The 12,565-nt window shown below is 52.2% G+C and overlaps 1 protein-coding gene across 6 annotated transcripts in view; it reads right to left on the bottom strand.

The window, feature by feature from the left end:
- Positions 1-4,037: 4,037 nt before the first annotated feature.
- The window catches only part of RUSC2 (RUN and SH3 domain containing 2), a 58,553-nt gene continuing 50,025 nt past the window's right edge, over positions 4,038-12,565 (bottom strand). For all 6 annotated transcript variants that reach the window (XM_066180973.1, XM_066180971.1, XM_066180972.1 and 3 more), the window contains 6 exons: positions 10,850-11,024; positions 10,075-10,180; positions 8,975-9,021; positions 6,729-7,707; positions 5,960-6,133; positions 4,038-5,640 (listed from right to left, as the gene is read on the bottom strand). In XM_066180973.1, the coding sequence (XP_066037070.1) occupies positions 5,460-5,640; positions 5,960-6,133; positions 6,729-7,707; positions 8,975-9,021; positions 10,075-10,180; positions 10,850-11,024 (1,662 nt within the window). In that variant the 3' untranslated portion in view covers positions 4,038-5,459. The remainder of the gene's footprint in view (positions 5,641-5,959; positions 6,134-6,728; positions 7,708-8,974; positions 9,022-10,074; positions 10,181-10,849; positions 11,025-12,565) is intronic.

Below are 12,565 nucleotides of genomic sequence, written 5' to 3'. Positions count from 1 at the left end.
CCACATTTTGCAGCAATCCTGTCACCCCAGGGACATCACTCTGCTGTGAGGACACACTCTCCTGTCAACCCTACAGACGTTGTGGCAGATCTGGACGTCTTAAAGTGTTTGCAAAAAGGGCTGCTAGCTGCTTCTACAGGCTGTTCTTTGCTCCCTTTTTTGTTTGCCTTATCAAGAATTTATGTCTTACCTGCCTGATACTATTTTTGTCCTCTAGACATGACTTCTTCTCTTTGAAGGAGCCTCTCTGTTTTGAATAACCTCTGGCCCTGGTGGTTATTCCTGCTGATTTGTCTCTACCTTTTGATACCAGGAGCTCTGAAGGGCTGCCTTAACTCCTTGCACAATTGTAGACACTGTGACCATGCTGCTTTATTTGTTCCTCATTTCCACATATTTCCCCTTTTTGATGCTGATTAAGATATCCCTGGGCTTTTCAGTATTTGGTAATTACGCAATGTCAGGGAAACAAAGCATGTTGTGGCTGTTACCAGCAGGCAGCTCTTTCCTGGGAACATGCTTGGCCCATATTTCCTTCACAGAGCTCAGTTCCTCATCTTCCTCCCAGTCTCGTGGTGCATGTGGAAAGTCACACACTGACACCTTGCTCGCTTCTGCCTGGTATTGCAAGCCAGTCCTAAGAGTGCTTGAAGACCAACAGCAGTAGCACTATACCCTGGTCTTTTCTTTCATTTGGGATTTCTGTTCCCAAAGGTGTACCCATGGTGCATAGAGAACTGCATCCCTCCTCTGAAGCAGGGGTCCTGTGGCCATACCATGGAGAATCACAGAATGAGCTGAGTTGGAAAGGACCCACATAGATTATCGAGTCCAAATTTTTGCCATGCACAGGACTTACCCAAGAGTCACACCATGTGCCCGAGAGCACTGTCCAAACTTCTTGAGCTCTGTCAGGCTTGATGGTGTGTCCACTTCTCTGGGGAGCCTGGTCCAGTGCCCAACCACCCTCTAAGATCCAATCTAAACCTCTCCTGACACAACTTTAGGCCTTTCCCTTAGGTCCTGTCACTGATCACTACAGAGAAGAAACCAGTGTCTGAAAGGTCTTCTGCCTGCAGCTGGAAGTCAGTGCTTGCACCTGCACATGCTCCTCCCCTGCATGATGCTCTCCAGGAGTAGTATCTGGCTTGCCAGCCCTCCCCTGACATGGAACACACGCAGCTACTGGTGCCAGACTGGCCATTGCCCCATGAGCATCACAGCCAGGGGAAAAAGGCCCTGGGCCATAAAAGCTGCTCATGGGCCATGCTGCTACTGAAGTTCACTCAGAGGTGGCCTTGTGGGTTTCAGTGTACAGCTGGAGGCACCAAAGCAGACAGGGAGTCACCAAAGGGCCTGGGGAGGAAATCAGTACAGCAGGAGATAATTTCAGTGCCAAGCCCCATGATGGTGCCACAAGAGCAGCACTGTCCTTCCTCCAGCTGGAGGGGAACCAGGCTGTGCCCCAGTGTCAGCCCAGCCTCAGCCCTCCTCAGCCTGCTGCCACAATTAAGGTCTCATTGACCAGAGACCTGGGAAGTGGCTCCTGTGACTCTGGGCTGGGATAGAGGCAGTGCAGGGAGCTGGCCTGTTCCCAGGCTAGGCTGCAGCTGGGCTGGTCTGAAAGCTGGATGTTCACCTGTTTTGAGCTCACATACAACTCTCAGGGGTTAATATGAGCTTGTACTTAGTTTTATGACCCCAAACTAGTGGCCACAAATATGCCAGAGTCACCTGCATGCCCATCCCTAGCCTGGCAGGCTCTGCCAATCATGGCACAGCTTCTGAATGGAAACTTGTAGGATTTCAAATGCTCCTGGGATGGGGCTGGTCTGAATGGGCCTTTGAGCAACTTGGTCTGGTGAGTGGCATCCCTGCCGAAAGTAATGGGTGGAACTAGATGATCTTTGATGTCCCTTCCAACCTAAACCATTCTTTGATTCTATGAATTGTGTGTGTCACTGCCCGCTGCACACTCGCAGTCTGAGCTTGGGATCTAGCTGCCAGGAGGGGCATAGGAAGGAAAGGCATTCCATTCCCTCTTCCAATATGTATCAGGCCTTTCCATTGGACACACACATTCCAGAGTTCCTTCAGCACTGACACCCAAGGTCCATGGTCAGTGCCTTAGACCTTCTCTGCTGAGGTCATCAGGACCTGGCTCATCCTCAGGTCAAAGGGGTCGTGCCAGAACCCTGTAACACTTGACACCAGCAGGTCCCCCCCCTCAGCTGACACATGTCCCTCAGGTTGTCATGCACTTCTGGACTCCCACTGCACCCTAAATCTGCCCCAGCCCTGCTGTCACCCCATGACTTTACTCGTTCCAGCACTGGGTCCTACAGTCATGTGGGTCATCCCTCCCCAGCTTCTGTACCATGCAGAGCAGATTCCTGTACCATGAAACTGGGCTCCTTTTTGCTTCCTGCATGATTAATCTCTGCCCCCACAGTTCACCCACAGAGCCCAGCACTTCTTTGCTAAGACCTGCTTTGAGATCTAAAAGGAAGCCAGGAGCAACTTGGCTAAGCAGCAGCTCAAAGATACTTGCAAGGAGCAGGAGACAAGGACAGTGCTGCTGCTCAGGTGTCATGAGACAGGCAGGACTGACTGCATCTTGATGCTGGTCCAGAGCTGCCCCTGGCCTGGTTCTGCACCTCAAGACAAATGAGGGGCCCAGACCAGCAGCATCCCCAGAGAGCAGAAGCCCCCAAGATAAGTATCTACAGACACCCAGTGTCTCTTCTTCCTGCTTTGTATGACCCTGACAGAGGTCATAGGCCCATGTCTCCATCAGCATCCTACAGCTGACCCTCCAGCACCAGGCCACTAAGCAGGGCCACCTGGTCACAGCTCCAGTACTGTCCCATATTGTGCCAATGTTCCATTCACACTGCTGCGTGCTTCCAGCCTTGCAGGATTCATGGGCTTTGTGCCCCGTGGCCAGTTCCTTGTTGCCACAGGCTAACAGCCACCAACCCGAATCTGCTTGACTTTAGCCAGATGACCCCAAAGAAGACCTCAGCAACTGCAGGTTCTATAGCAGCAATCCCAAATCCAGCCTCTGACACCTTAATCACCCCTCTGTGCCTCCCCTGCCTCCAAGGCTACCCCAGCAGCAAGCACCCAGCGAGCTGCCCTGTGTCTGTGCCCACAGTGCAGGCAGCTGGAAATCCCCTTTCCTGCCCCAGGACTGACTCAGCACTCTGGGGGGATTGTTTTCCAGCACACGGTCCCCTTCCTCATTTGGCCCAGCCAGTGCACACAGGGAGAGTAGCCTGGCTCCATGGAACTTGTGAACAGTCCTGACCACTGCCCCCTCTGAAAGTTTAATGAAAGCAGCTCATGTACAGGCACTAGCTGCTCTGTGCTGCTCCCAGCCAGAACAAGGGTTTATGATGCTTCAGCTGTGGATTTTTTTCAGCAGTTTTGATGCACTGCACACATGCAGATCATTTGTCCATATGGATGCAACATACTCCAGAGCAATGTTTTTGCAGCAAAGGCTGGAGTTACAAGCAGAGTTCTTTCCCTTCTCCTTTTGAGCTGCTGAGCGGTACAAAGAAGAGGTGGCTGTTGGGGTTCCTAGTGGACTTGGAGGCCCAATGTTTCAGTCTAAGTTTAAAATCCTAGTTAGTGAACCACAGCCACTGAAACTCATGGCCACGTTGTCCCAGGCTATGGGTCCCCGCCCACAACTTCTCCTTCACCTTCCCATGACCCAGGAGAAGCAGATTCCAGGCTGAGACAGTATGATCTCCTGTCTGAAACCTGCTTGGGTCCCTGCAACCAATGCACAAGGAACCCCAAAGAGTGCTGCCTCTCCAAGACACAACATCATCTGTAGTGCTCACACCCCCCACCCCTCAGGCCTGAACTGACAGGTCTCACTGCTGGGGGCAACGTATGTCCTCCTGAAGGTCTGGTGGAGGCTGTGGTGAAGGCAGGAGGAAGCCTGCAGTGCAGTGTCCCACACAGGTAACCCACAGACCCTTCACAGGGGTGCGCCAAAATGAAAAGTCTAGGTAGCAGGGAGCTCAATCAGCACCTTTTTTATTAATATGCATCATAAATAAAGAAATAAATAAAGGCGAGACACCTCATTCTAACAGGGAAATACAAATTAAATACGGTGCAACATCCGCTAAGCCATGTACAAGCAGGAGGTAACCTAGCAAGACCAGGGCCCCTTGCCATGGTGAAGCCAGCCCAGGCACGATGCTGTGAACAGCGTCAAGCTGGCCATGGCACCAAATAACTGGCATGGCCTTTCATTAACACTGTTCCCCACCTGACAGGCAGGTGAAGATCCCCACTACAGCAGGCGGCATGAACACGGCAAGGAAAGGGTTGACTGGAATTGCCTCTACCAAGGACCCCAGGACCTCCAGTATCCCCTTGTGTTTGTGCACAACACTTATCCCCCCCACCCCATGGCACTGCTCAGCAAGACCAGAAACCCTGTGCCAAAGGGAGCACCACCCCTCCCTCCCCACGCTCCCCAGCTCCCTCTAGGAGCACCCCCAATCTACTTGCTGGGAGCACTGCCCCCAAATCCCTAGCCCAGTCAGGGACCCTGCCCTCATTCCCTCCCCTCCAGCACCCCTCCACTGAGCACCCCAGGGCTTCCTAGGCACTGGTTCCCAGCTCAGTGTGGAGGGCACAGGGCCTCCCCGCAAAGCCCCCATCTCTGCACAGGGTGGTACTACCCATCCTGGACCTACGTAACACTGAACAACCCCGTGCCTTCCTCACAACCCCACACACCCCTTTGCTCCACACTCACACACATACCCTGTCCCCCTCCCCTGGCTGCAGCCATGCACAGCCCCAGCCCTGCAGCGTGGCACTGCCAGGCCACTTGTCCTGGTACAACCCAGTAGAAACCACTACAGCACACTAGGACAGGGATGCTCCAATGTGGGGGAGCCCACCTTGCAGTACCCCAATGAACACAACCATCAGCCCAGCCTCGCAGGGACCCTGCCAATGCAGGGTGCTCCCTGAGGATGCCAGGGATGCTGGAGGCTGCAGACTGCACTGCCACCTCCAGGGAGGGGATGGCCAGCATCCTGCACCCTCCAGCACCCAGCAACTGGACAGCGGGGCAGCGCTGTCCTGGCAGGGACTGCTTGGGCTCCTGTAATGTACAAGTCCATGGCCTGTGGGTGCTGGAGACAGTGTGGGGCGGAGGGGGGGTCAGGCGGTCCCTGGTGTGGCTGCATGCATGGTGATGCCTGGCAATATGAGGTGCAGCTCTCAGAAGACCCCAGGGGGCTAAGTTGGCCTTTGGCAGCTGCACAAGGAGGAGCAAGAAGGAACCACCTACGGTTACTGTATTCTGTAATGGCAGGAAAAGTAAGAAACTAGCAAGAAGCTGTGTTTGTTCCTCTGGCAGGATAGGCTACCCCAGAGGAGCCTCAGCAGCCCAGGGAACTGTGCTTGGCCTCCTAAATGTGTCAATAGTCCTCATCCTCGGGGTGGGTGACATACATGACGGGCACCAGTCCCTTCTCGGAGCCAAGGCTGCACTGCAGCCAGTCACCATCCACCTTGGAGATGACCTGCAGAATATCCCCTTTGTTGAAGCTCAGTTGTCCTGCCTCAGTGGCAATGTGATGGCAAAGAGCTTTCACCTCACTGCAGGCAGAAGGAAAGTAGGGTTAGCTCACCTCAGGACACTCACCCCACCCAGGGACCACCACAGCCCCAGAGGAGAGAGAAAAACACCCCCCACTTCCCTCCCCAGCAAGGCTCCCCCAGCGGCCCCCCCAGCTCCCCATCACCTGCAGTCTTTGGAGTTGTGGTGGATGGATGCACAAGCTGCATCACTGCCCCAAACCATTCTCTGGTCCATGACTATGAAGGGGGGCAGGCAAACTGCAACAAGTAAGAGCCATGCCACCCTCAACCTAACACATTCCAGCACCTGCAGGATTATCCACTTGGTGTCACTCACCAAGCAGGGTGAGGAGACATCCCCCGGGCTGGTCGTGCCACAGCAGGTGCCTCGGGTGATTCTGGATGGGGAGGGTCTGGCTCGGGGGCAGCTTCACGCCACATGCTAGCCCCAACTGTCTGGGCCACCAGCTGGAACACAGACTTGTCCAAGCTCAGCCAGCCAGAGGGCAACCTGGAAGGAGGAGACAGAAGCAGTCAGTGGCAGGCAAGTGCACCCAGGGGAACAGAGCAGCTGCTCTCATGGCAAGGTCACGCCTTAGAGGTTTGGCTTCATGCAGAGTGCACTGCTAGGCACTGCCCCAGGTCTCCAGGCAATGAGGGCTCAGATGTAACACCACAGCCTTACTGGGAAGGACATTTCCAGTGGTCATTTTCAGGAGCAGTAAAGGCATATAGACAGAGAGGCAATGCAGAGGTGTCTCAGCTACTGGGGGCAACTTCATGCCTCCCCCTCACCTGTTGTAAGCAACAGGGATGGCTCCATGTTTTGTTCTCATGCGGTTTTGGGAGGGATGAGGTGATGATGAGGCCGTGTAGCAGGGGTTAGAAGCCAAGGCAGTGGTAGAGCTTAGGCAGAAGAGGAAAGCCTATGAGATGGACTGAGAAAGGGTGTGGGAGGAATTAAGGCAGACTGGTGGGACTGAGCAGGGTTACAGACCCCTGATGTACCACCGCAGTGAAACCCAGTTTTTGGTTTGACTTCCACCTGTACTGCCATACTCCAGGTTAACCAGCCCTTCTCAGCCCCAAACCACCCCTGCCCTTACCTGTTTGATTGCCTGGGCTCTTTTTGTACCTTCCTGGACCCAAACAAGTGTCCCCACTTGATGGGCTGGCTGCCCTCTGATGCACTGGTGCTGCTGTCCTCTTGGGAGGCTGCTGCTGCTGTTGCTCCCACTCTTTGCTGAGCTTCCTTCTCCTTGCCACGCTTTAGCTCTGTAAGCACAGAGTCTGGGGGGCTGCCCATCCAGAAGGGCCAGCTCCGTTCCTTCACCTCTTCGCCAACCACTGCCTGCTGGGGCTTATCCAAGGGCTCTTCCACGGCTTCAGGACTTGGCTTGCTGGCCGCCTTGGGCCTCTCTTCCAAGGTGCCCTCAGCAATGGGACAAGCCTCTGCACCCTCCACCACTCCTTCTCGGGGAGGTGGTGCCTTCTGAGTCTCCACTGACCTGGGTGCAGGATTCAAAGCCATCTTCTTCTTCTCGGAGTGGATGAACTTTGAGCCTTCGGCTGAACTCTCAATGTAAATCTGAGAGGTCTGCATGAGCTGGTACCACCAGCCTGCCTGCTTGTCCTTCTTCCCCTCCCATGTGCTCTCCTGCATCTTGCTCTGCTCTTCCTCCCTGTCACCTTCTCTGCAGGAGGCCCCCACTCCCTTGACCCTCTTCTCACTCACAGCTTGCTGTGGGCTGTGCCCTGGTGAGATGTCACCATCTCTGGCACCCCCTTGGCACATTTCAGGGGCGGTGCTGCAGCCGTCAGGATCTTCACTGCTGCCCCGGGTCCGCATCAGCTGCAGGGTGGAGTGCACGGAAAGCAGCAGGTCCTGCTTCACGCGCAGCAGCTCCTTTTGCTGCTGCTGCTCTTTGCCCATCTGCATCAGGTGGTGCTCAAAGAGGAGGTCTAGGTTGAAGGGCAACAGGGAGAGAGGCTGGAGCAGGAGCAGGAGCTCCTCAAAAAGAGGCTGGCACACACTGTGTGACAGGCACAAGAAGCCCACTGGCTGGTAGTGTGCCAGGATGATGTCTGTAGGAAAACAGACATTAATTAGAGGAGATGCTCTTGCCACCATTGCCAAGCCACCACAAAGCTGCTGAAGCTATGAGAAAAGGAGAGGGACACCAGTTTTTGGTCACAGTGTGAGGCTCAGGCCTGGGTCAGGGAGCACCAGATGCTCTGTGACCTCCCAGCAAACTGGCCCAGACAGAGCTTTCTACTTGCACCTGCAGCCAGGACTTGCCTGGCTGGCAGACTATCAACCCAGATGACCTCTGTCACCAAATGCCATGGAAATAGTATGGGAATAAAGAGCACCAAAGGGTTGTCACGTGAAAATCCTGTTCTTCAACTTTTGGAGATGAACAAGGAGCTGCAGATATAGCCAGTCCCAGTCCCCTGTAGATAGAGGTGTCAGGGACAGCTAAATACAGTTTCCAGGGACCTGTCAGGGCTGAACTATGGGTCTTAGCAGAGAATGAATTAGCATTTCTATCTGCAGCACTAATTGTTCACTTGATTTGACCACATCTGGACTACCCCTCTGTCCTGCTTTATTGTCAGATCTCACTACCAGGGAGACAGCTGGGAATGGGATTTGTGGCCCAAGCCCAGCGAGATAACAATTCTACACCATGACAGGACTTGCAACTTACCTCCAAACCCTCTACTCAGCTCTCATCACCCTGACAGCCCCAGCTTTTGCTCACACTTCCAGCTCTTAATGACGGCTTGAAATAGGTGGTTGCCTTCTGCTTCAGAAAGCCAGGATAAGCACAGACGCTTGTCTAGTCTAGTCTAGTCTAGTCTAGTCCAGTCTAGTCTAGTCTATTCTGCTATATAACAGATACATCCAGTAAAACCGGCTTTTTGTATGTCAGGTTTTCCTTTCCATTTCTTCCTATCTTCTGTGCCTGAAAAGTTTCAGGGAAGTGTGCGTATCTCCAGGCACACAAAACTCTCAGGCACTGGGCAAGGAACATAGAAATTTGGGAAGGCTTAAATCTGATCTCCTGCAGACAGACTGAGGGATCTGCACTAGCAGCCTTGGGTACTAGCTGCAGGTGGGACGGGGAATGGAAGTCCAGGTTAAGGTGGAAGGAGCTGCATGGTGCTTGCACTTCTACCTGGGATTTCCCCTGCTATGTTGAGACTGTGTATGGCTTAGTCCTTCACCTCAGGGCAGAGAAGAGCATCCCAAGCTGAGAGAGCAACAAGAGAAACATATTTCCATCTCATGCTCTATTTGTGTGCAGGGTTTGGCTCCCACTACAGCCCACAGCCTTCAGGCTCTTACCTTCATGGTTGTAAAGGTGGTTGAACCAGAACTCCAAGGACCGGATACTGCAAGAATGGAAAATCAGCAGGATAAGAAAGAAACAGTGAAAATCTATTCACCCCATTCATCCTCGCTGTTCTGCCACAAGAAGTGTGGCTGGAAAAGGGCATTTACAAAGCATGGGCTTGTGAACTTCAGGGAAAGGACAGTGGCTCGAACCCATCAGCATGCTCTGATCACAGAGACCCAGTCTGTCACCGAACATCTACATGGCTTTACATGTGCAACTGTAACCCCAAACAACCATGTTTGGAGCAAGATTCCTCACTGTTCTACTCCTATGTCCTTGATAGAGCTTTGTTTTGCTGAGAAGAGGCTGCTGTGGAAGAAGCAAATTATCTACAAAACTAAGACCAGTGCTAGTGGCTCAGCCCAAATTACGCCAGTATCCTGTGCTAGTGGGGGAGAGCTGGGTCACCCTGTGTGGGGAGAGCAGGGCAGAGCTTGTTCCTGCCTGGAGAAGTTCTACAACATCTGGAGATCCTGGGAATGCTGTTACCACTGCCAGACCTCTTGCTGACCACCAGAGAGAAGCAGGGAAACACCATCCTAACAGTGCTTATCCCTTCACCCACAAAAACATAATCACTGCCTTCCTCTGTTAAACACAGCAGAGTGTGCACACTCCTTATCCAAACTAGAAGGGCCAGTCTAGAGTTCTGGACCAGGGCAATTTCTCCTTCAGAGCCTCATGCCCTGGGATCCACTGCAGCTCCAGGAAACAGTGGTTTAAAGAGGAATTTCCAAGAATAATTCATGCATATATTATGTCTAACCTCATATGAAGCAGGACAGGGAGAGTTTTCTCACCTAATGTTTTGGGTCTAAAACAGACTCACCCTGTTCTTTGGTTGGCTACGGCCACTCGTTCTCAGTCCTGACCTGGAAGGAGTTCCCTGAGGCTTACAGCTTCTTCCTTCCCTTGCCTACTTCTGGGAAGTGGCTTCCCAGATTCTTAAGGTTTATTCATGGTCAGCTGTGCCTGCCTGCAGTCAAGGACCAACAGCTGCTGCCAGCCCTGGACAGGGACATGCAGCCACCCCAGGGGTCCTGCTTACTTGAGGAGGCCGAAGATGAATGCATTGAACCTCATGGTGTGGTTGGTGAGCTCTGTGTACTGGCTGATCTTGCTGTAGAGGCTGTGCAGCAACTTTGTAGAGGGGCCTACAGAGAGAAGCAAATTGTTGAGGTTAGTTGTGGTGAGAAAAGCCAAAACTGCACCACAGCATGGAGCATCAAGGCAAGACAGATGTTGTCTGGGTGTCCATGTCTGTGTGTGCATTGCCTCTCCACCATGACAATGTGAGCTCACTCCATATCAACACTTAGACTACACATGGGAGGTAGGCTGTGATCCATCCCAGACCACCACTCCAAAACTGTGGGAGGGTTTCATTTCCACAAGGACGTGCCTCCCACACTTCAGTGACAATTGCAGCCATTGGCTCAAAGTCAGCATGTAAAGAGAATATTGTGGTGCGTGATTATAATTTGGGGTGTCTGCAATCATAAAGATAACCACAGAGCTTAAAACTTTCCATAATCAGGCTATGAGGCTCCCCAGTATGATGCAGAAACCAACATGGAATAATTCTGTTGGGGTTTTTTTATACCTTTTTTTTATCGCTTTGGCCTGTTATGGGAGAATTTGAAAATTTCAGGGGAAATGACAATAAATACTTGGGCAAAACAGTGCAGTGTCTCTCCCTTCTTGCAATATGCACCCTGTTCCATGCAGGAAAATGGGTGTTCTGCACTCCCATCCTTAGAGTCAACCTTATCCAGCACCTCCCAACCACAACTACCACAGGCACTGCTGCACAACATCCATACCTAGCTGGGTGGATGCCTCCACCACACTCCAGGGGATGTTCCTCCTCTGGCCAATGATCATGTCCAGGACGTAAGCCTTGAGCCCATCACTTAGAATGTCCCGGACAGCTGGGCACAGGTATTTCAGGATGAGATGCCCGACATTGGGGCTCACAGAGCTGTTCCCAAGTTTGGCCTAGTGGACAACAGGCAACAGGGACAGTGTCGGTAACTGTTTTCAAGGTACAGATGCATGGAAACAGTTCAGCCCCACTTGCCTACAACAGACACCTAGCAAGCAACATCCAAGCTCAGCAGCTCCTTGAACATGCAGGGTCTTTGCTTTCACTCCTGATGCCTCATACACCAGTACTGGATTACTCTCTGCAAGCTCTTCCACAGGCTGAGAAGAGGCAATAACTTGAAAGAAAGAATATCCTAGCTTGTGAAGAGGATAATCCCAATTAGAAAGGATGCCTGGTTCTCCCAAAAGGGATAACATGGCTCTCCTGCCGGAGGAAGAGCTGGGGATATTCCTCATGCTGTAGATTTTTTTTCTAACTAATTTTGGAGCAGGAAGCACCAAGCCCCATAGAATTACCAGCACTGAGGGGTTAAGGAATACTTAATTCAGTGACATATAAAGCTCTAACTCCTAGGGATTACTATAAATAAACAGACGAGGGCAAAATGGATGGCCAGAGCTCAGACTGAGGTGAAGAGGAAGCATGTAAGAGCTGAGCACCAGCAGAGCAGGGACACATTCTGCTGCTTACAGTCCTTGACCTGCCAAGGGGTCTATCCAAATGGGTCAGGCAGTGGTGTTCAGGGCACTGATTTTATAAGCTGAGCTGGAAATTATACTGACCAGTTGGCACAGGTTCACAAAAGCCCTGAACTGAAACTGAACTTGGCTCAGGAATAATCCTGTCAGATCCACTGAGCACGGCAGCAGCAGGGATGGATGCTGCCTTTTGACGGGTGAATGCTCAGCCCCTGGCACACTGATGCATAAAGAAACCCAAGGTTAAAACCACAGCATTGTCTGATAAGCGAAGTAATGCGGGAATGCTGCAATTATTCCCCAAATCTACACTGCAAGAATTGGAAATTCACAGTGAAATCCTAAAAGCCATGGGAATCTCAACAGCTCCAGTTATGTTGCACAGCAATCTCTCCATCAGCAACACCCATAATTAGGAGAAAATTACACTGGGCTCTGAGATAAGATTGAATGGTTTTGGAATCAGTCCAATTCAGGTTCCTCCTTGGGGACGGCAAGCCAGGGGAGTTGCCATGTCCAAATAGTGTCACATAGCTGCCCAGCGTCGCCTGACTGAAGCCAAGCATTCAGCATTGAGAGGAGGCACCACAAACATGCTGGGTGTCACAGGACTGCAAACAATGCCTGGTACAAACAGAAACAAAATTGCTCTGCTTCTGTGTCATTCCAGAAATGAGGAAGCACAGACCAAAGACAGCCAGCCCCAGGGCAACCTAGATGCACATCTGTGTTATTCCAGAAATGGGACACGAGGTGAGCACAGGCCTAAGACAGCCAGCCCCTTAGATGTACTCTAAATACTCAAAGGTATGCATGGTAAGGGTGACCAACTGCCCCAGATGCATGAAGTCTCATGCATTTCTTTATCATTATTAAGCCCTGTGAGCTGCTGACGGGTGGGAAACACCGCACTGTGTCCTGGCACCAGTGCCAGGCCAGAGTCATGGGACATG

The sequence above is a fragment of the Chamaea fasciata genome, unplaced genomic scaffold, assembly GCF_029207755.1.
Source record: "Chamaea fasciata isolate MVZ Bird 193981 ecotype frontalis unplaced genomic scaffold, bChaFas1.0.hap1 SCAF_4, whole genome shotgun sequence".
Lineage (NCBI taxonomy): Eukaryota > Metazoa > Chordata > Aves > Passeriformes > Sylviidae > Chamaea > Chamaea fasciata.
The sequence above is the reverse complement of the archived record's forward strand: the minus strand, read 5'-3'. Positions and strand labels throughout refer to the sequence as shown.